The sequence below is a fragment of the Hylobates moloch genome, unplaced genomic scaffold (genome assembly GCF_009828535.3).
Source record: "Hylobates moloch isolate HMO894 unplaced genomic scaffold, HMol_V3 SCAFFOLD_29, whole genome shotgun sequence".
NCBI lineage: Eukaryota > Metazoa > Chordata > Mammalia > Primates > Hylobatidae > Hylobates > Hylobates moloch.
Window position 1 is genome coordinate 1,351,375 of NW_026652304.1, and position 24,246 is coordinate 1,375,620.

The 24,246-nt window shown below is 38.9% G+C and overlaps 1 protein-coding gene across 1 annotated transcript in view; it reads left to right on the top strand.

Annotated features, from left to right (window-relative positions):
* Window positions 1-24,246, top strand: part of LOC116463206 (nesprin-1) — a 532,426-nt gene that overhangs the window by 380,565 nt on the left and 127,615 nt on the right. The window contains exons 100-106 of the mRNA XM_032146204.2: window positions 3,625-3,781; window positions 9,051-9,182; window positions 10,058-10,213; window positions 10,710-10,919; window positions 16,161-16,262; window positions 20,651-20,770; window positions 22,868-23,068. Coding sequence (XP_032002095.1) covers window positions 3,625-3,781; window positions 9,051-9,182; window positions 10,058-10,213; window positions 10,710-10,919; window positions 16,161-16,262; window positions 20,651-20,770; window positions 22,868-23,068 — 1,078 coding nt within the window. The remainder of the gene's footprint in view (window positions 1-3,624; window positions 3,782-9,050; window positions 9,183-10,057; window positions 10,214-10,709; window positions 10,920-16,160; window positions 16,263-20,650; window positions 20,771-22,867; window positions 23,069-24,246) is intronic.

Below are 24,246 nucleotides of genomic sequence, written 5' to 3' on the forward strand. Positions count from 1 at the left end.
TTGTTGATGTAAATATAAAAGGAAAGAATAATAATTTTCATGGGGAACAAAAGACTATGTTTTAAAAGGTTTGCTACTGGTGTTGTACATGTGTCAATGATTAAATGTAAGACTATAAATATTAAATATTCCTCTGATTTTATTACAGATTTTTATGTAAATACAAATGAATTAAAAGGGCTATACTATAGACTATTACCACAAAAGAAAAAAGCAAGAAAAATATTTAACTTCGTAGGAACTTCAAAACTTTTTAAAAATAATTTTTAGAAAATAGAAAAATTCAGATACTAATATTATAGACACTCAACTAAAGGTATCAATTATGTTTTGGCATTTTTTCACTTGCTATTATTTTTTGAGATATATTCATGTTGAGATATAGATCTAGTTCTTCATTTTAACTGTTTAATAGTATTTTATTTTGTGAGCATAATTTATTCACCCATTTTCTTATTGCTGGATATTTGCACTATTGCCGTTGCCATTATTATTATTGTTACTATTGCTTTTTTTTTTTTTTTTTTTTTTTTTCTGAGACAGAGTCTTGCTCCGTTGCCCAGGCTGGAGTGCAGTGATGCGATCTTGGCTCACTGCAACTTCCGCCTCCCAGGTACAAGTGATTCTCCTGCCTTAGCTTCTCAAGTAGCTGGGATTACAGGTGCCCACCACTATGCTTGGCTAATTGTGTTTTTAGTAGAGATGGGATTTCACCATGTTGGCCAGGCTGGTCTTGAACTCCTGACCTAAGTGATCCACCCACCTTGGCCTCCCAAAGTTCTGTGATTACAGGTGTGAGCCACCACACCCAGCCCTAAGATTGCTGCTTTTAGCATTGTTTAAATTAACTTCCTACATATCTCTCAGATGGGAAAGATTATCTGTATTATATCCTAGGAGTGGAATCCCTGCATCACAGATTTAAAGAGTTTTATTTTTCTTGAGGTAGGGTCTCATTCTGTCACCCAGGCTGGAGTACAGTGGTGTGATTATAGCTTACTGCAGCCTTGAACTCCCGGGCTCAAATGATTTTCTTGCCTTAGCCTCCAAAGTAGCTGGGACTACCAGCATGTACCACCATGGCTGGCTAATTTTTAAATTTTTTTTTGTAGAGACAGGGTCTGGCTGTGTTGCCCAGGCTTGGCCCAAACTCCTGAGCTCAAGTGATGCTCTTGCCTCGGACTCCCAAAGTGCTGGGATTACAGGTGTGAGCCACTGTGCCAGGCCAGTTTACAGAAATTTTAAGTCTTATTTCTGCAGACTTATCTAAAGACACTGTTGTGTTTACATTTATTGTAAGAATCATTGGCTTTGGGGTACCATGGAGTATTATTATCCTGCGATCACACTTGTTATTCTTTTTTTTCACTTGAGCAAAAGGCCCTGCATCAAAATATTAATTAATATCTAGTATTCCTTTCAGATGACACGGTTTTAGTTAGGACTTCAAAGATCCTGAAAAATGAAGATCCATGGAAATTCAGCCACCCTAGGTTGTTCCTGTTTTCATTTTTTTTTTTTTTTTTTTTGAGATGGAGTCTTGCTCTGTCACCAAGAAGAGTACAGTGGTGCGATCTCAGCTCACCACAACATCTGCTTCCTGGGTTCAAGTGATTCTCCTGCCTCAGCCTCCTGAGTAGCTGGGACAACAGGTGTGTGCCACCATGCCCAGCTAATTTTTGTATTTTTAGTAGAGATGAGGTTTCACCATGTTGCCCAGGCTGGTCTCAAACTCCTGATCTCAGGTGATCCACCTGCCTCGGCCTCCCAAAGTGCTGGGCATGAGCCACCACACCCGGCCCATTTTCATCATTATTAACCCCCATTTATTGAGTGGCCATTATTTCCCAGATAGGGTTATAGGCCTTATGCATGTATTCTCTTTCATTCTCATAATTATGCAAGGTAGATACTGTCTTCATTTTAAAGATGAGAAGATTGAGGCACAGAGAAGTGAAACAAATTACCCCAGTGTCACAAATAATGTGCTAAACGGAGGGTCATAATCCAGGTCTATCTTGCTCTAAAAGTCAAACTCGGCTAGCCATGGTGGCTCACACCTGAAATCCACAAATTTGGGAGGCTGAGGCAGGAGGATCACCTGAGTTCAGGAGTTCCAGACCAGCCTGGGAAACATAGTGAGACCCTGTCTCTACAAAGAATTAAAAAAAAAAAATTAGCCAGGTCTGGTGGTGCATACCAGACTTGGGAGGCTACCTGGAAGGCTGAGGTGGGAGGATTGCATGAGCCCAGCAGTTTGAGTGTATGGTGAGCTGTGATCACACGAGTCCACACCAGCTTGGGTGACAGAGTGAAACCCTGTCTCAAAAATAAATAAATAAATAAGAGCCATACCAATCTCAGAAGTCACATTGCTGCCTACCTTTAAGGATGACACTACAGGGTCTTCCTCCCATATCTCTCTGCACTATCCCTCCGTGTCCTGTACTACCTTCCCAGGTCCTGTACTGTCTCTCTGTGTCCTGTACTACCTTCCCAGGCCCTATATGATCCTTCCTGTGTCCTGCACTACCTTTCCATGCCCTGCACTATTCCTCCATGTCCTATACTACCTTCCCAGGTCCTGTACGATCATTCCCATGTCCTGTACTACCTTCCCAGGCCCTGTACGATCTTTCCATGTCCTGTACTACCTTCCCAGGTCCTCTACTATCCCTCCATGTCCTGTACTACCTTCCCAGGCCCTGTACTATCTTTCCGTGTCCTGTACTACCTTCCCAGGCCCTGTACTACCCCTCCATGTCCTGTGCTACCTTCCCAGGCCCTGTACTATCTCTCCGTTTCCTGTACTACCTTCCCAGGCCCTGTACTATCCCTCTGTGCCCTGTACTACATTCCCAGGTCCTGTATTATCCCTCAGGGTCCTGTACTACCTTCTCAGGTCCTGCTCTATCTCTCCATGTCGTATACTTCCTTCCCAGGCCCTGTTACTATACCTCCATGCCCTATACTACCTTTGCAGTTCCTGTACGATCCTTCCCGTGTCCTATACTACCTTCCCAGGTCCTGTACTATCCCTCCATGCCCTGTACTACCTTCCCAGGTCCTGTACGAGCCTTCCCGTGTCCTGTACTACCTTCCCAGGCCCTGTACTATCCCTCCATGCCCTGTACTACCTTCCCAGATCCTGTACGATCCTTCCTGTGTCCTGTACTACCTTTCCAGGCCCTGTACTAGCTCTCTGTGTCCTGTTCTACCCTCCTGTGTCCTGCACCACCCTCCTGTGTCCTGTATTTTCTCTGGACTCATAATCGTAACTCTCCCTAGACTAACACATTTTTAAGGTTTTGAACTAACTTTTCTGCTATTTGCCAAAGGATACTAGTCTGTAATCAGGCTATAATTTTTTATTCCAAATGTTACAATTATTTTTATTCAATGCATTTTTAAGTATCCCTTCTGCACATGGTTCAGTTTATCAATGAGTAGGAATATAGTTGCTTTATGATTGGCCTAAACATTTTTGTTATTTTTAAAGTGTAAGCTAATAACTAAGGTAATGTTATTTCATTTGAGAAGCCAGGTCTGGTACACACAATAAGTTACCTGTCTTATCACTTTTTTGTGCACTTTGTAAACTTAGATTATTTATTCTTCTAATAGCGAAAAACCTGATGTGTTATCCCAGGAGTTGGGGATGGAAGGGGAGAAATCATCCGCGGAAGACCAGATGAGAATGAAATGGGAAAGCCTACATCAAGAATTTAGTACCAAGCAGAAACTACTACAGAATGTTCTGGAACAGGAACAAGAGCCAGTGGTATCAAATATTTTACATTATATATTAACTAATATAAAAGATGGAGAGTTTATGCTGAGGGATTATAACTGCAATCATCTTAATTTTCATGATCGATTTCAAACTAAGACATGAAACCAATTTTTCACTCTACATTTTTCTTAAGTCTATTTCACATTTCCCTTCATAATTATATATTTATATGTGAAAATTTATTTGATTTCTAGACAATATTTTTCCTCAAAGATTATCAATATCTGATTCCGTATTAGCCTAAACCATTACATTTTAAGTGCCCTCTTTCTTTGTGTGTTTTGCAAACTTGAAAAAGTAAGGATGGAAATCAAGGATATGCACATCTAGGACAGAAGGATTTCCACAAATCTGGAACTCAATTGTGAGGCCATCTTATTTTCCATTGCCACTTCCAGTATTTAATAATTTCAGGAGATCTTAATGAGAAACATATTGGGATGTTGGTGGGTCTAGGGCAGGGAAGTGAAGCCAGTGGTCAGCTGGAATAGTTACGGACCCATCTGCAAGGCTGGTTCCTGGGAGGGATACTGTGTGCTGTCGGGCTTGGTTCCACTGGGCATGCCAAATCCAAGGGAATTGAAGACAGCAACAGATGGTTCCAGGTAATGGCTATTACTTCACTCTAAGCAGAAGCCAGGGAACAACTGGAAGTCAGAGGAATTAGAAAGCTAGAGGGCAAATGAGGGAGTCAGGAACACAAGCCAGCCTGGGATGCCTACCACAGCTGTGGCACAGAGGAATTCTTCAGATACAAGACTAGTCCCTTGTCCTGGGCCAGCAGCATCCATCTAGGCTGAATCCAAGTCAGCAGTATTATCTGAGTGAATTCTAAAACCTTTCCTGTTGGTCTGAGGAAGCTGCTGTTCTCTCTGCTCTGGCCAGAACTAGCTTAGGGGCTGGAAGAGGCTGAACTGGAAGCAAAGGGTGTCAATAACTGCAGTGAATTGGAGGAGGGAAAGGCTGGAGCTGAGAAAGTAGGCATTAGAAAGCAGGCGCAACCTGCCAGAGTTAAATGGAAGGAGATGGTCTAAAGCAGGGCTCCCCAACTCCCAGGCTGCAGACAGGTATGGGTCCGTGGCCTGTTAGGAACTGGACCTCACAGCCAGAGGTGAGCGGCGGGCAGGTGAGCATTACTGCCTGAGCTCTGCCTCCTTGTGAGATCAGTGGCAGCACTAGATTCTTGTAGGAATGTGAACCCTATTGTGAACTGCGCAGGCGAGTGATCTACGTTGCATGCTTCTAATACGAATTTAATGCCTGATGATCAGAGGTGGAACAGTTTCATCCTGAAACCATCTCTCCCACCACTGAGAAACCAAACCCTGGTGCCAAAAAAGTTGGGGATCGCTGGTCTGAAGGTCATGAGGTGTCCTGTCATCTGTGGGTAGCCACTCATACGTCTCTCCAGAGCCATGCTTTCTATTCTGTTTTTATAAAAGCACATGCTTTTGTGAACTTTCTGCCCCCTCACTTTCCCTCTCTGGCCAGGAGGCTTCTTTACGTCTGTCTGCAGAAATAGCCACCAGCTCTGCCCTGGGAAACTTAAAGCACTGTATTCCTGGAAGCAGTTGTCCCAGAATCATATCCACCCTGGCAAATGGTGCCCTATACTTTTTGCGTGGACCTCCTCCCTGTGTTTTAATTCATCCTTCCTCAAATCCCTGATAAAATGTCCTCCAGACTCATAGCTCAAATTCCTTGTTCCTGATATGGATCTTCTGGACTTGACTGCTAGCTCTGCCTTCATATTCTAGTATCCCTCCAATCCTTTGAATAGGAGAGCTATGTACAGTTCTGAATCAGGGACTGCAGTCTTTTCTGACTATCTTAAGTTAGAGAAATTTACGATATTTCTAGATCTGTGCTTGCTTATTATTCTCCATTCATAAAGCACCTGTGTGATTCATCCGGCATCTGCAGACCTCCTGGGGGTCTCATCCATTACCCGCTTTGATCTTCGAGAGCTGCTTTTGCTCTCAGTTGGAGCCGACACTCCAGCATCCTCCATGCTGTGCTTACTGAGCAAACCTTGCCCTGCTACCACTGACATTCCACAATACCTGGACTGTTCAAGTTTAGGTTCATGTTGTGCCTCCCTTGCCTTTGGATTAGAAATAAAAGCATTGAATGTTCTTTTTTAATGACATTTTTGCATTTGAGTGCTTTGTTTCAGCAATCACTGGTCATTTGTACAAAGTGCCTCATAGGTTGTTTTCCTCTCTGTGGTGTGAAAAGGTGAAGGAAAAGGGAGGGAAGAAGCAATTTAGCTGTCAGTTTCCAGGCAGAAAGGGAGCGATCATATAATGAGCACATTTTAAGTTCTAGGTGTTAACATCGCTAACAACGTTGTGGTGAGGCCAATATTATCTCTACTTTGTAGACCCGGAAACTGAGGCTTAGAGAGGCTGGATAATTTCTGAGGGTCTTGGGACTAAGAAGAGGTGAATCTGGAATCAGGAGGCCGATCTCTCTGTTACCTAAGTCCCTCCTCTTTCATGCTACCTTAATGGCAATTTTGTATCCTAGAAATACTTACTACTTTCATATGTAAAAACAGGAACATTTTGGCCTGAAGTTCACTAGGTCAAAGGGCACTAACCTCTTAGAGCAATTTTTGTTAACCTGTTTACTTCCAATGTATTTAGTGCTTCCATGCACAGCAACCTACTTGGCTTCAGGGTGAAATACAGCTCTTGCTTCTGGGAACCTATAACCCAGTAAGGAAACAGCGCATACATTTCTAAAAAAAATTAGGCAACTATGACAGGATCCATAAGCAGGAATTCAAAGGAAACAAAGGTTAAGAAAAAATAGTCAAAAGTTGCTATGATCGGTATGGAAATTAAAGTAGTAGATTTTAAGGGGATGCTGGGTGGAGGATATCCCAGCTGCAATGGGAAATGGGCCTGGCATATTTACAGGATCATGAGTAGTCAGCCTGAAAGGTGAGGAGGTATTTTGAAAAGTCAAAAGAGACTGATGGCTGGGCGCAGTGGCTCACACCTGTAATCCCAACACTTTGGGAGGCTGAGGCAGGTGGATCACATGAGGTCAGGAGTTCAAGACCAGCCTGGCCAACATGGGGAAACCCTGTCTCTACTAAAAATACAAAAACTAGCTTCACATGGTGGTGCACACCTGTAATCCCAGCTATTCAGGAGGCTGAGACAGGAGAATCACTTGAACCCGGGAGGTAGAGGTTGCAGTGTGCCAAGATCACACCACTACACTCCAGCCTGGGCGACAGAGCAAGACTCCATCTCAAAAATAAAAGAAGAAAAAAAAAGGAGACTGAGTTTGATTGAAAACATGGTCAAAAGTTTGAATGCTGCACCATATCATTGCCCTTATTGGGGAGCCATATGTATACCTAAAAGAGTTTAGAGGAAATAGGGTTAGTAATGAAAGCAAAGAGATCAGTCTAGGTCTTGTATTTAGGATGGATTATTTCACTATAGGTACTGCTAAAACCAAGAAGAAAAGTTGAGAGAAAAGCTGTGATAAGATTTTTTTATGATTGCTAATAGCTTTCTTATGTAGTCAATTTTAAGAAAAATTACTCTATTATTTTGAAAAACTACATATATTCATTATAATAATTCACATAATGCAGCCAAGTACAAAGATGAAAATGAAAAAGAACAATTGTAACAATTCCTATATTCTGTAAATCAATTTAATCTTTGAATTCCTCAGTGCTCATAACCAATCCTTTTAGCATATCTTTTTAATTCCTAAATTTTTAATTTTGATCCCACTCTCAGGTATTAAGTCCATTGTCAAGTAACTTTTTTCAAAAAAAAAAAAAACTCAGGTTCTATCATGTTTGGGAATATCAGCTAGTTGCCTCTATATTTGATGGACATTTTTCTGTCATACTTTTATCCCGTCAGAATTTGTTTTTATATCTGTGTTTGTCTTCTGGCATTGAATGAAGCTTTAGAAAAGTCTAACATCAGCCTACTGTTTTTCCCCATATTTATTTTTTGTTGTTGTTCTCCATGTGGATGCCAGAAGAATTATTTAGTTTTCTTTAAGTTTCAACAGCTTATCTAGGCTATGTCTGATGTTGAGTGTTCTGCTATCATATTTTTCCTGTAACACAATGTACTTTTTTTATATTTAAGAATCAAGATTTGCTTCTTTATTAATTTTAGGGAATTTTTTGGTATGATTTAGATTTATTTTATGCCATATTTATTATATCTCTGCTTCAGGGACATCCATTATTCTTGTGTTAGATCATCTTTTTTCTGTACCTGTTGACTTTTAGTTGTACTGATCTGTGTTTTTTTAAAATTTGGATTCACTTTTCATCTGATTATTGCAAGATTTTTCTCTATGCCAGTGATTCCATTTTCAGCAGTGTCTGTTCTCATCCTTTCTGTTTCTAATTTATTTATGTCTTAATGTCATTTATTTCATAAAATTCGCAAGCCACATTTTAATTTAATTTTCTTTTTTTATAATGTCATCTTTTGTGTGTTTTGAAACAGGGTCTTGCTCTGTTGCCCAGGCTGGAGTGCAGTGGCGTGATATCAGCTCACTGCAATTTCTGCCTCTGGTTCAAGCGATTCTCGTGCCTCAGTCACCTGAATTGCTGGGACTACAGACGTGTGCCACCACACCCAGCCAATTTTTGTATTTTTAGTAGAGACAGGGTTTCACCATGTTGGCCAGGCCGGTCTTGAACTCCTGGCCTCAAATGATCTGCCCACCTCAGCCTCCCAGAGTGCTGTGATTACAGGCATGAGCCATCGTGGGTGGCCTGCTTTATTTTATTCGTATATAATATTTGTACATATTTCTGGTGTACAGTGCGATGTTTGGATACATGTATACAATGTGTAATGATCAAGTCGGGGTAATTAGCAGACTCATCATCTCAAACATTTATCACTTCTTTGTGGTTGGGACATTCAAAATCCTCTCTTCTAGCTATTGAGATATACAATATGTTATAGTTAACTATGTTTGACCTCCTGTGTAATAGAACACCAGAACTTATTCCTCCTATCTGTCAGACATTTTTTTTCCACTGCTTAAAAAAAAAAATCCATCCATGGAAACATTGCCATTGATGCATCTGGCCACTGTGTTCAGTGGACGTGGTATGTTGTGGAAGTTATATTTCTCTAGAAGAAATTTTCATATGGACAATTTTTTCAGCATCTATTTCAGTGTGCATTTCCAAATGAGAATACTGGGACATAATGCATATGCTCTTCAACAAGCTGCTTTTGTTTGTCTACAGCTTTATAGCAGGCCAAATCGACTCTTGTCTGGTGTGCCACTGTACAAAGGGGATGTGCCGACCCAAGATAAATCTGCGGTTACATCTTTGCTGGATGGACTGAACCAAGCCTTCGAGGAGGTTTCATCCCAGGTAAGGCTGTGTTATCAGTGTTTTTGACTTGGTTTATAAGAGTCTTGTTTTGCTTTTATTGATTTGCCTGGCCTCTGTGAGACTGTTCCATCCACCCCTGAGCATGAGACCCAACACTAGTGATGAGCACTGAAACAAAGATCACTAGACCCTGGAGTCCCATCCTATTTATTATTTATTTATTTATTTATCTTTTTGAGACCGAGTCTCGCTCTGTCACCCACTCTAACTGCAGTGGCGCAATCTCGGCTCACTGTAACCTCCGCCTCCTGGATTCAAGCGATTCTCCTCTCTCACCCTCCCGAATAGCTGGGACTACAGGCACGTGCCACCACACCCAGCTGATTTTTTTTTATTTTTAGTGAAGACGGGGTTTCACCATGTTAGCCAGGATGGTCTCAATCTCCTGACCTCGTGATCCACCCACCTCAGCCTCCCAAAGTGCTGGGATTACAGGCGCGAGCCACCACGCCTGGCCCCATCCTGTTTCTTGTTTTTTATTTTATTTTATTTTATTTTATTTTTTTCAGAGTCTTGCACTGTCACCCAGGCTAGCGTGCAGTGGCACGATCTCGGCTCACTGCAACCTCCACCTCCTGGGTTCAAGTGATTCTCATGCTTCAGCCTCCTAAGAAGCTGGGAGTACAGGCACATGCCACCACACCTGGCAAATTTTTGTATTTTTTAGTACAGATGGGCTTTTGCCCTATTGGCCAGGCCAGTCTTGAACTCCTGACCTCAAGTGATCTGTCTGCCTTGGGCTACCAAAGTGCTCAGATTACAGGTGTGAGCACTGCGCCGGCCCCATCCTGATATTTTTCCCGGATTTTCAAAGCACTGAAATTGATTATTGGACCCTGTTTTGTGTTTCCCAGAGTGGAGGGGCAAAGAGGCAGAGTATACACTTGGAGCAGAAGTTGTATGATGGGGTCTCAGCCACCTCTACTTGGTTGGATGATGTTGAAGAACATTTATTTGTTGCCACAGCACTTTTACCAGAAGAAACAGAGGCTTGTCTCTTCAACCAAGAGGTAAGTTTAGTAGTTCCTGCCTGTGTGTGTATAACATTACAAAGCACTTGACATTTTGATGGGATAATTAATTTTATGCATAAAGTCAAACATAAAACAATTCTAATAATGCAGAACATAATTGCTTAAATGCAGAATATTTATAGTTTGCATTTTCATTATTTGTCTTGTGTAAGTAAGAGGGAAAAATGGGAAACCTTTGTAGAAACACTGTTATGTATCACAATTCTTCCAAATATGAAACACATGCTTAAAAAAAGTACCAAATTCCTAAATAGCACTTTACATTGCTCATTATTACTAGTGAATGAGGTAAAGTCTCTGAGAGCAACTTCCTGAAATGTATAGAAGTATTTGAAAGAGGTTCCAGTTGTCTTAGGTCTAATTATTACTAAGCAGCCAGAGAGATTTTGCTGACTTTCTATGAGAAAATAACTTGATTTGCATATCAATTCATATATTTAAACACTGAAAAATGCCCTTTTATCACCTCTAGATTCTTGCCAAAGACATTAAGGAAATGTCTGAAGAAATGGATAAGAACAAAAACTTGTTTTCCCAAGCTTTCCCAGAGAATGGTGATAATCGAGATGTTATTGAAGATACTTTGGGTTGTCTTTTGGGCAGGTTATCCTTGCTAGACTCAGTAGTGAATCAACGATGCCATCAGATGAAAGAAAGACTTCAGCAAATACTAAATTTCCAGGTAAGTAAGACATTATCAAAGGATACTTGACCATTCTCTAGGTATTCAATAATAGTCAGTCACGAGTCTGTGTTACAAACCTGGTTGTTGTTTTTTTAAATGCATAATGAAGAACAAGAGCATTGTAGAAAATGAAGGAGGTTGAATTAAAGGATTAGAAGCTAAAGATTTTTTGCTCCTAGAAATGGAAGTTTGAGAAAACCACCCACTTCAAACTAAGAACTGAATAGAATTATAAATTCAATCAATAAAAGTCAAATTTATGGATCATTAAAATTATAATTTTTAGTTGCTAATACTGGAGTTTAAACACATTGCGAAAGAATACGCAGAAAATGGCCGGGCATAGTGGCTCATGCCTGTGATCCCAGCACTTTGGGAGGCCAAGGCAGGTAAATCATTTGAGGTCAGGAGTTTGAGACCAGCTTGGCCAACATAATGCAACCCATCTCTACTAAATTAGCAGGGTGTGGTGGTGCAGGCCTGTAATCCCAGCTACTTGGAGGCTGAGGCAGGAGGATCGCTTGAACCCAGGAGGCAGAGGTAGCAGTGAACCAAGATTGCACCACTGCACTCCAGCCTAGGTGACAGACAGAAAAAAAAAAAAAAAAAAAAAAAAAAAAAAAAGAGTATGCAGAAAGTGTTGGAATATAGAAAGGGCCACAGACTGTAGTACCTAAGAGTCTTTGAAAGTGGCTGTGGTCTAATTACTTCTACCTGTGTTAAAATGTATTACATTACTTTCCAATCCTAACTCCTCAGAATTACGGCCTTTTAGCCCCATCTTATAATTCTTATTGTGTGCTTAGGAAACTTTTCCTATGATTATACGCTGGAACAAATGCAAAAGCTGCTGATAAACTTTTAGTGCTGATTTTTCATTCCTAATAAAAAGCACTCTTTGAGAATACATAAGTTTTGATTGAATGTTATTTTTAACCAACATGAAAGATTTTATAAAATAGAGACATGTCATTAGGACCAAGAGTTTAATGTAGAGTTTCATTTGCAAAAAAATTTCATAAAAAAAAAAAAAAACCTATGAAGTGTCAGATAAATGTAGCATTAGCCAAGAAACATGGAATTTCCATGACATTCATTTAGAGGCACAAATTACCACTGCCTTCTGTAGTCTACATTCTTAAAACCACAGAGTAAAACTATCACAAACATTTGAGTTTCATTTTTTTATTCACAAAATATTTTATCATATTCATTGTCTTTAATCTTTGCAACATCGTGCAAACATTGTTCTAATAATAATTTTGCAAAGTCAGAATAGTAAAAATTAAACATGTAGTCTCCAAAGCTAACAGTCTGGGTTCAAATTCTGGCTTTGTCTCTTACTGCTATATAACTTTGCAGCTTGACTTCCTTGAACCTTGGTATCCTCAACTATCAAATCATACTCATACTCATATTAATTGCCTCATAGACTGTGGTGAGGATGAAATGAGTTGAGATGTGTTTAAAATACTCTCAACAGTGCCTGACATAGTAAGCACTCAGCAAGTGTTGTTACTGTTATTAATAGTAGTATTATAAGAGATATAGAATCTAAAACCAAGAGAAAGATTAAATTCCTTCAATGTTATTCAACCATTAAGAACTAGAGCCAGGATTTTACTCAAAGAATATATATATTTTTGTATTTTATCATATTAGGGTGATCTCAGGGAAGATGGAGAATGTGGGCCTTCATTAGAGTCTCTTAAATTTTATCCAATATCCTTTGCCAGTTGATGGTACCACCAGCAACTCAGTCTTGTCCCTGAATCAGTGGCACTGCTATCTAGCATCTTCCCTGATAGTTACCACCCCCAAGATGATCAAGTCAGAATCCCCCAGTGCCTCAGCAGTCCCTTTTGCTCTCATTCCCCATATCTTTTGTGAATTGCATTTAGTATCTTTAGTACTTTCATACTTTTAAATTTTATTGCTAATTATCACCAGTCATAGTAAAATATGAATTAGGCATGAATGCTCTGGAACTTATTTTGTTTTAAAGATCTAAGAGAATCACGGAATTCTCTTTAAATCACGTTCTCTATTTTTCTTCTGCCAACAAGTTTCTATTTGTTGGTGGCCAGCTCACGAACAAAAAGACATTTCAAAATATTTGTGTTCCAATTTAGTTGAGAGAAAGTTTCCAATGTTAACATAATTAAAGGTCAAGTCACAAACCATTTTCTTTTTTGTTTTAACTTTGCACCAAACACCTTGGTATGCTGTCAGTCCTCAGCAGTTACTGGAAGGGTATGCCTTCATTCTGCATTTGATCTTTGAGGATTAGTTTTTGCCAGACTGCTAACATTATTCTATACCAAAAAGGCCATTTGGAAGGATGCATAGATGTTATGTAGATGTACATTACATATATAGAATCACAATAAAGTCAATTATGAACTATTTTGTATTTTTAAAAATTTTTACCCATGGACGTAACCTCAAATAAATTCCCCAAACATATAATTGTGTATTGTAAATTATTTTAAAAATTGGAAAATGAATGAAAGAATTCTTTAATGAATGAGGCAGCACAACTGATTTTATTTTATTATTTATTATTATTATTATTTTTTGAGACAGAGTTTTGCTCTTGTTGCCCAGGCTGGAGTGCAATGGGGAGATCTCAGCTCACTGCAACCTCCGCCTCCTGGGTTCAAATGATTCTTCTGCCTCAGCTTCCCAAGTAGTTGGAACTACAGGCATGTGCGTCATGCCCAGCTAATTTTTGTATTTTTTAGTAGAGATGGGCTTTCACTGTATGATGGCCAAGCTGGTCTCGAACTCCTGACCTCAGGTCATCTGCCTGCCTCCACCTCCCAAAGTCCTGGGATTACAGGCGTGAACCACTGTGCCTGGACACAAATGGTTTTAAACCTTGAAACTTTCTACAAATCTGTTTCTCAATGGCTGGAATCCTGCTCCTTTTTGCCCTGCCAATAATTCCAGAGACTATAAGAAAAAAAAAAAAAGTGATGTATTTTATGTTTGTAATATATGGATACCTTAATTATCCTGTTGTATCACAAATGTAATAATACAAAATAGTTAAATTCTTTGCATTTTTATTTTTAAGAAAATGTCAATATCCATGTGATTACTAGCACCTCTTAAAGTTTTTATTTAGTAATTTTAAAATCAATCGTATTCTTTGCTTTACTATCTTCTTGACTAGTCTCTCCCAATAATTAGTCTGACTTTCCTATCACCCTGAGTAGAACATAGTTAAGAGAGAAAATATGCTATTAAAAGCATAAAAATGGGCCGGGTGCGGTGGCTCATGCCTGTAATCCCAGCACTTTGGGAGGCTGAGGCAGGCGGATCACCTGAGCTCAGGAGTTCGCGACCAGCCTGGGCAAGACAGTGAAACCCCATCTCTACTAAAAATACAAAAAATTAGCCAGACATGGTGGCGCGTGCCTATAGTCCCAGCTACTTGGGAGGCTGAGGCAGGAGAATTGCATGAACCCAGGAGGTGGAGGTTCCAGTGAGCCGAGATCGCGCCACTGCACTCCAGCCTGAGTGACAAAGCAAGACTCTGTCTCAAAACAAAACAAAGCATAAAAATGGCATACAGGAAATCCATATATGCACTCTTCATTTCTAACCCATGTTATGTTATATATACTTAGCTACTCATTTAGATTAACTGGATGAATGTTATTATACATACATATGTAGATAATGTAGGCTTCTGTTCAAAGGAATGCAGGACATCTTTTACTAGACTGAAAAACAGATAAATGTGTGATGGTTTTAATGGCCCACGTGAACTTACTCTGAACACAGTTGAATGATACAGACCTAGTAACTCATATGTAAAACTATTGTTTCTAGTATTTTTCCAGGGCTGTTATTATAATTTCCTATTTAGTTAGCCACCAGACTTGCAGATTGCCTTGAGTTTTGGTTAGTGGCAACCATTCTAGTTCTCATGTTCGGCACTATATTTTCAATTTTATAATTTTTACTGCATAATGCACCCGTTATTTTGCTTTTTAGACCTGAATTTGCCTTCACATGTTCTTATAGATGTTTTTCTTCCTTGGTATGATTATCCTTCTACTTATTAGACAGTCAGAATGTTTGCATGTTGGTGATGTGTGTGATAAGGCCCTGGTGAAGAGGTCCTGAGTTGAGCTTTAACCTCTGACGAATATATGTTTGCTGACTATTATGAAATAGAACTTATTTGTTGATATTTTAGAGAAAAAAATAAATTTTTTGGTAATTTTTTTTTGAGATAAGGTCACCCAGGCTGGCATGTAGTGGCGTGATCATAGCTCACTGCAACCTCAAACTCCTGAACTCAAGGGATCCTTCCACTTCAGCCTCCCAAGTAGATAGGACTACAGGCATGCCACTAGTCCACTTATTTTTTTTTTTAATCTTTTTGTAGAGACCGGGTGCACTTTGTTGCCCAGGCTGGTCTTGAACTCCTGGCCTCAAGTGATCTGCCTCAGGCACCCCAAATTCTGGTATTACAGAGATGAACCACTGCACCTGGCCAAAATTTTTTATAATTTAAATATTCTTCTAATTTATTATTCCCTGTAGAATTAAGTACCAACAGTCTAATAGTTGTCTCCTTTTTGTACAAATCTAACTCAATATAAATATATTTGGACATTTAAATGAGTAATATTTTTGAACAAAATACCTAACAAGATCTTTTTTGTGTGTTGTCTCTTCACATGTTTTTGGTCACCATGGATAATATTTATTTTCTAAACTTCTGGATGGCTTTTTTTAAAGCTTGTGCAAATTTTCCAAAAATAGAAGAAGAAATGGATGGAGGGAGGGAAGGAGAGGAGAGAGCAAAATGGAAATCATATGATTCTTAAGTATCATATTATTTCTCAAATCAGGATAACACCTATAGGTTATTTCCCTAGATAAGAGCCACTAACATAATATTTCTGTGCAGTGTTTGACTGTGCTCATTTATTTCAGATGCAATGAGATTAGGGCGACAAGCATTGCTTTTTACTTGTATGGTTCAACTTCGTTTGTGTTATGTAGAAAATACTTTGGGTAACAGATTCTTCAGGAGTCAGTTTTAGCACATAAGGAAATTGTTACCAGTTCCTTTTACCTTCCCATAGCACAGTATTGTTTCTCCTGGAAATTAAATTTCTATGCCTGTATATTATTTCTTAGAATCTGTGTTATATTTACAAGTATTTTGAATTCCCTGTTACACATTTTGAGTTTTCCTGTTGCTTTCCTCCTTAGAATGATCTGAAAGTGCTGTTTACATCACTGGCTGACAACAAATACATCATTCTGCAGAAACTGGCAAATGTGTTTGAACAGCCCGTTGCAGAACAAATAGAGGTATTTATAGCTGCCTTTTCCTAGAAGAGAAAATGCATAGAGGAGATATGACTTACTAAGAAATTTTAAATATTCTATGAATGATTAATGGCTCACAGTAGCACTTTTGTTTGTAGTATTTTTGTTTTTGAGTACTGGGTTTGAATAACATACCAGGTGACATTGACTCTGTTACTTACATCTGCACAGAACTAGGAAATGTGAGCTGGGAAAAGGTATCCATGGCAGATGCTGACCTGAAGGAGTTTTCCGCCCAATGATGAGATTAGATATGAACCTCAATGACATAGGGCAGAAAGTCAAACTGTCCTGGGAGAGGTACTGACAAAGCACTGTGGATACTCAGACCCTTCTGGCCTCCAGCAGAGGTTGGATTAGGGAAGCTTTGTAGAGGGACATTTGAACTGAACTTGAGAGTTTGGATACACAACAACAGGAAAGAAAGATATCACGGTAAAGAGGACAGCAAGAATAAAGGCACAAATTGTTAGAGAATTCTGAGCACTTAGGGAGAAACACAGGTAATCCTATTTTAGCTGAATTTAAGATAAATGAAAGTGACTGAGGACAAATAAGATTGGATATGTAAATTTAAGGCAGTTTGTAGGGCCTGTTGAATGTGAGACTTTGGACTTTATTCTATGAACTAGTTACCTGTACACTTTATTTGTTGCATGCCTCATTAGCTAAAAAAGAAAAAAAAAGGAAATAAATATGCAGCATAAATGTATATATTTTTATTTATTTATAAATTATAAGCAATTTATGTTATAAATCACAATTAAATTCAGCCACATTTATTTTCAATTTTTGTTTGTGTACATGCTACAACCAAAATTGAAAATGAATGTGGTTGAATATAAATGAAAGATCTAGTGTTTCATCCTGGTAGATCATCTTGCACACTCTTGGGTGTTTAGACTCAGCTGGGAGATCCCTGGCCATGGAAAGTTGTAGGGGATTTTTGCAGGTAAAAATGAATGGCAGTTCTAGATCTTGCTTCTGGATGGTTTACATGACAGCACCAGGGTCAGGAAACAGGAGATCCATCATGAGGCTTCATGTAGCTGTACTGGAGAGAAAGAATGAGAACCCAAACTGGCATGATGGCATGAAAATGCGGAGGATAGAAGAAATGAGAGGGAATGTTAGAACATCTCCTGTTTCATAAGCTAAGTAATTATGAAAAGTGTGTTTTTTAGTAGAATTTTCTGATTTAATTTCAGTGAACTTCCCAGGAATCTATGGATAGACTATAGAGAATAATCTGACATATAATGTGTGTGTGTGTGTGTGTGTGTGTGTGTGTGTATATATATATATATAAAATAAAATATATATATTTTAATTTGGAGATAGGGTCTCACTTTGTTGCCCAGGCTGGTCTGGTCTTGAACTCCTGGGCTCAAGCAGTTCTCCCATCTCAGCCTCCCAAAGTGTTGGGATTATGGGTGTGAGCCACTGCATCCGGCTGTGCATTTTTCTTGACCATAATTTCATTTGCTTTTTAAAGAGATTTCTCATTTCCCCCCATTAAAAATCTTTTTGTTTTTTTTCTTGGCTTATAATGTATGTGTGACTCCAAAAAAGACTGGAGCAACTGTAGTGATGTCTTGCTTTGGATTTCTAATATGAATTATAAGATATGTATGATCACACGTAATAATTTTTACTAATTTTTGACCAATATAACTGAATTTCACAGATGAAGAAATAGCCAATTAGATTTTTTTCTTTGAATAAATGGAATGCAACTAATGAACATGCTAATTCCATGCCTACCCAACTTGGATTAAAAAGGCAATAACAGCAGAGGGCATGGGGAAGACACACCTCACTCAATATAGTCATCTCTGAAGTTGTGCTGTTCCAATCCAGAGCAGTTCTCTTGTCTCATAAGCCTGGTGCACAGTTGTCTTCTTGGATTTCCCTTCACTACCATCCTGAGAATTCCTTCATTTCTTCCTATGTTGGATCTTCTCTCTTCTGAATCCCAAGTCTTTCTCTTTACTGCATTGCTTCCCAGTTTGGTTAGTGCATGTCAGTTCTTAGAAAGGGTACATGATAAGTGTATTTTTCCAGATGTACGTCTGAAAATGTTCTTATACCATGTTCACACTTTATTGATCGCTTTGCTGTTTTTATGTGATCCTTCAGGGTCATTTGTTGAATATGAATTCTTTTGGAGTTTCAAGGCTTTTTCTCCATTGTTTTCTAGCTCTCTGTGTTGTCTTAAGGAATCTAAAAACATTCTAATTCCCAAAGGTTTCCAGTGTCCTGAAATTTCACAATCACATGCCTTGGGGAGGATCTATTTTTATCCACTGGACTGGGAGCTCAAGGGGCTCTTCTGATTTGGCAGCTCTCATCTTTCTGTTCTGGAAAATTTTCTAATGATTTATTTAATACGTTTCTTTCCTGCATTTTACCTGTCTTCTTTTCTGGAGAACTCCTTTTTGTCAGATACTCTGGTTCAACCCTTGAATTGTCTTACCAAGAGACCTTTCTCTGTCTTTTTGCTCTGCTTTTTGAGAAACGTCCTCAATTTCAACTCCAGACCCTTATACTGAGTTTGGCATTTCTGTCCTCATTTATTTAATTTTCCCAGAGCTCACTTTGGTTCTCTGAATGATCCTTTTTGTAGTATCTTTTATTTTTTTTAATGAATACGTTATCGTTTATATCTTTCTGGGTATATTAATGGTTTTTTTTTTGTTTGAAGTTCTACTTTTCCTGTATAATCTGTTTTCTTCCAGCTTGCTTTTATTTGTTTGCTTCTGTTAGTCCCCATCTTTCATGTCATCGAAAGGCATATTGAAATCTTTTGTTGCCTATTGAGGTTTCGGATGGAGGACTAAACAGCTGGAAGGGAACTCTGTGTGGGATGGAACATGACAATTTTAAGAGTTCCTGCAGGATGGTCTCTATGGACCATTGAGAATCCTTCTGTCAAATTGTCAGGCCTGTCTTATTGGTGTTTTCAGATATTTTTCCCTCTCCTGTCTGGAGACTGGAGCCCTGACTGCAGCACTTCTTGCCCCAGGGAGAGAAGACTCAGGGTCCCCACATTCAGCATGCAGGGAGCATTCAGTTATTTCCTCCCTTGCTTTCAGTCAAGCACTCAAGCTCACAGCTCTGTCCAGTGCCCCTCAGTCTGTTTTACCTTCTCCAGAGAACACACTTTCAGTCTTTTACCCGGGAAGAAAAAGGGACAGTATGGAATAAGGAGGGGCATCTGTGGGTTAACTGTCCTTTAAGCAGCTCTTCACTAACCCTCCTTACTTAGCACCCCAGCTGACTTCACCCAGAGTTCCAGAGATTTCTGTTGCTCTGAAGTGGGTGGCGGAGCTCCTCCACTGGTTTAGAATTCAGCTTCCCCAGATTTCCTAAGTCAATTATCATGTATTCTTTTAACTTCTAGCTCCCAGCGTATTGTTGGCACTGTTTTCTTTTCTGTTCCCTTGTCCTTTTAGATTTATGGGGAAAAAATATGCCAAAAAACAAGCAAACAAAATACTCACTCTGACTGTAGGGGGTTTTCAGGAAAGAGAACATTGGACACATGTGTTTCATCTGCCATCTGGAGTCTTGTTTTTGTCCTCCTTCAGGGGCAACCTCTGTTGCCCTCTTTCCAAATGCCTGCTTAGGCTGCTCCAGGATTTGTGGTCTGGTATCTCCCTTCTCTGATCTCCGCTAATGGGGATGAGTTGCGTTATTGAGTTTAGTACTTACTTATATTCAGCCTTGCTTTATTTTTCTCTGTTTACTCTGGCTTCCTAACCACACCATCAGCTCCTTGAAGGACAGGATGAGATCTTGTTCTGCTTCTACAGACCTCACACTGGGAAGACAAGGCTTAGCAATAGCAGCCACTTGAATACTTGTTGACTGATTGATTTTCCACTTCACAACAAGGAGCACAGATTCCTTGACCATGCTGTAATATATGTTTTGTTGCCTCGCTGAATCTCTCTCCAAAGGTGCTCACAACTACGTTTCAAGGACGGCAGAACATGGTCTCTTAGAAAATCTCAGGCAAATGCCTTTTTTTAACTATGTCCTAAATGATGCTCCTTTTTTTAAGTGTTGCTTTTCAAAAACTCCCTTTTTTGTTTAAGCAAGACATCCTTCTCCCAGCCCTCTACCGTGACTTTCTCCTGCCTCATTATCTGTAAGATAACTGCTCTGTACTAATGAGGGGCCTTCTTCTATTTTCTATATAGCCTCTGAACACGGCTTTCGGTTGGTTTTACTGAAATGATTCCTCTTGCATATATTGAGAATGTTTTACGTGGAGAGGAGGAACACAGAAAGAGATACAATAATCACATCTTCCATGGGGAAATTGTTCATGGAAGTTTTAATAAAATGTCATGGATCTTACCTAGGCAATACAGCAGGCTGAAGATGGACTCAAAGAATTGGATGCAGGAATCATTGAATTAAAGAGGCGTGGTGACAAGTTACAAGTCGAGCAGCCGTCCATGCAAGAACTCTCCAAGCTCCAGGTGCAGCCTTCAGCCATTAGTATTCAGCTGCAGGGGTACACCGAACTTGAAGTCGAGAAAAAGTCACTTTATTTTTCTTGGCTTTCTTTATAAAATTCATGCCACTTAGGTCCTAACCTTCCTGCCAAGTAACTCTTAGAAAATTTTCTGAAGCTTAACACATTTAGTACAAGGAAATGAGTTGTTTTCATACTTCTAAGATTCATATGTTTTTCTGACAGTTACTTTATTATTATTCTCATGGTTAAGCATTACAGTATAGTTTAGTTGTAGCATATTATTTTCTACTGTAGAAAATAGAATAATTTTTAATCCTACCTAGAAAAATTTTAAAAAGGGATATCTACCCTCATATTGCACTGTCTTCAAATACTATTTTAAAAAGCAAATAATCAAAGTAATACTTTTTAGAAAGTGTTTTTTTCTAAGGCAAGAACTATAGTTTATCCTCCATATATGTTTGAATGGAATAGAGACATTGTTTCAATTCTAGAACAACAACAACAACAAAAATTAAACTAGAAAGTAGTTGAAATCTAAACAGACTTCCTATCATCCTTCAGGAATAGAGAATAACGCTTTAGGTTAATTTCCTTTCCTAGATATGACATGTAGGCAAGAATCTAATATTGGGAAAGGAAGAAGATCCTTGGATATTAGACCAACAAAATTTAGCATCAGCTAGGCAATGCAGTTATGTTCGATCAAGAAGAGATTGTGTACAATTGTGTACAGTCACACAGACACACACGTTAGATTTTCTCTGTGTGCATAACTATTGAGAATTAGTAACCTCAGTCCAGTACAGGGTTGTGAGTTCTTTCTTTGAGAAAATAAAATAGACATTATAAACAAAAGAACATTTTTATTTTAACTGTATCTATCCTTTATCTAACCTTTCATAATGTCATAAGCCCACCTCCCCAACTTTGTACTTTTTTTGACAGTTTTCCGACAGCACTTAAGCATCAGGTGTAAGAGTCAAATGTCATTGCCGTAAATAGGCATTAAAATTGAACTCTTCCAGATTGAACCATTTTGGCCTGCTAAACCTTAATGTGATACGTTAATCAGGTCCATATGCCTCAAATAAATTTTGTGTTTGGTGTGTCATCATCTCCTAAAATGTCTTTCCAGTTTAAATAGTTATTTACTCCACCACATTTGGCAAAAATATTGCCTTCTTAAGTTTGAAACTCTTTCTGCTCACATTAAACTCCCCTATTTCTCTAGCTCTTTGTTTGAGGGATAGTCCCAAATATGATTGTTATTTAGCAGGCAAATGTTAAGGATATTATATTCAACTGCTCTGAAATTATATGAATGTTAAGAACACTATAAAAATGGGAATTGCATTTTCTGTGACATGTCCCTCAGCCACATGGACAGTTTTTCAACAGTTTTACCCCACATCTCATCATAAACTATTGATATCCTGAGAAAACGGTTGTCAAATCTACCTCATATATCATTTCTAGGAAACACTCTTACATGTCCTTTAAAATCTTAAAATATTAAGCTTATTTTTTATATACACATCTTTATTTCCTTTCATATTTTAACTTATTAAATTTTTATTTTGTAATCAATCTAAATTGCATTTTGATACGTGGCATAAGACTTTATTTTTTTTCAAAGAGTTGAGTTGTTTCCACATTATTTATTGAATATTTATTTTATCCTTTCACTCAGTGACTTCATACTTATTATGAATTCAGTTTTTTTTTTTCAGTTTCTCCATTGTGCTTTATTGTCAGTTAGAAATAAAATAAAATTTAAAACAACAAGATAAGAATACCAAATAAGATTAATGAAAGAACTTGAACCACCAGGTATCAAGACACTGTAAAGTCACAACCAATATCATAGGCCTGAGAATAAAGGTCCAAAGGTCATTTTTTTTGTGAAACATGTTTTCAAAGTAAGGCTCATAGGAAAGACAAGCAGACAGCCTGCAGGCAGAGCATTTCCACAGGGCACATCCCTGAAGTTATTTTCTTGGCTGGGTCTTGGGCTTAGTACGTTCATAGTTCATATGCTTTTAGAGAGTTGCAAGAATATGAATTGAGAGTGAGTCTTGTGGTCTCTGCTTCTTAGGACATGTATGATGAGCTGATGATGACCATTGGCTCCCGGAGGAGTGGTCTGAACCAGAACCTTACACTCAAGAGCCAGTATGAGAGGGCCCTACAAGATCTGGCTGACCTGCTAGAAACTGGTCAGGAGAAGATGGCAGGAGACCAGAAAATCATCGTGTCTTCCAAAGAGGAAATCCAGCAATTACTTGACAAACATAAGGTACATGACAAAAAAGAGCGAGAGAGAGAGAGAAAATGTAATTGGAAAGCATGCTCTCAAACCGTGATGTATATTTAGTAAAACCTAATATTCTCAGTCTTATGAGTTCTTACTTGTATAAGTTATTCTTTAAAATGGTCAAAAAATGTATATTCAAACCCACTGGCTTTCAGTAGCACAGAGAAATTATAGGGGATATGTTTCTATAATGTTGTAAGTTAAAAAAGAAAATCAACTTACCTGTAATTTTACCGATCAGTTCCTCACTAGTATTAGCCAGGCTTTCTCTCTAGATGAGCTAAAATAAAAGGAAAACTCAGAGCCTCTCTTCAAAGGAGCCCACCTTCATTCTTAACTCCACCTTTCCCTGTGTTTCCTTTTTGCCCATTTGTCCACCTAGTCCCAGTTGCTCTCTCTGCCCTCCCTTGTCCTGGTCAAGGACTCCTCGCTCACTCCTTGCTCTCCTCTACAAATGCAGACTACTCAGCTCCAGGGTTGGGTTGGTGTCTTTTACATGCATTGTTTAGATCCTCTGACCCTTACACATATGCTCCTCTAGTTGCTGTAGACCTCAGACTTTCTTCCTGGGAACAGCAAGGCCGTTTACTATGTAATCAAACTTGGGAGGCCTGAAATCACTCCATCGTTGTATGCCACAGCCAAGCTCAGGCTGGACACTACTCCATGGTAGAAGAATGCCTATTTCACTCACACACACACACACAGCTCTTGCATTATTGGCAATAATTACGGAAAGCAATTTTGCCAGTCCGGAAACCCAGCCTTCTAGACTATGGGAATTTCCTGTAGGGAAACTAAAAAAATCCCATTGGGTTATGGAAGTTTAAATCTTCTACGATTGTGTAGCTCTGTGGTGGCTTGCAAAGGTGGATTTTTTTTGTCTTTTTCAAATTGTTCTTCCTATTTTTTCCCAGACGTTTTTGTCCAAAGCTTCATGATTTATTAAAGCCTTATCATTTGGCTTTGAAAACATTGCTTTAAAGTTCACAGCTGGTGTTTCTCAAATTGTTGACCATAGCAATAAAAGATCATTCTGAGTTATTCCAGAGGGGAAACTAGGATCAATGAGTATAAATAACAGGGAAATAAACCTCAATAGAAAAAGAACTATAAAAGGAGTAAGCTTCCATTGAGCAGACAGCCCTTCTGGCCATGAG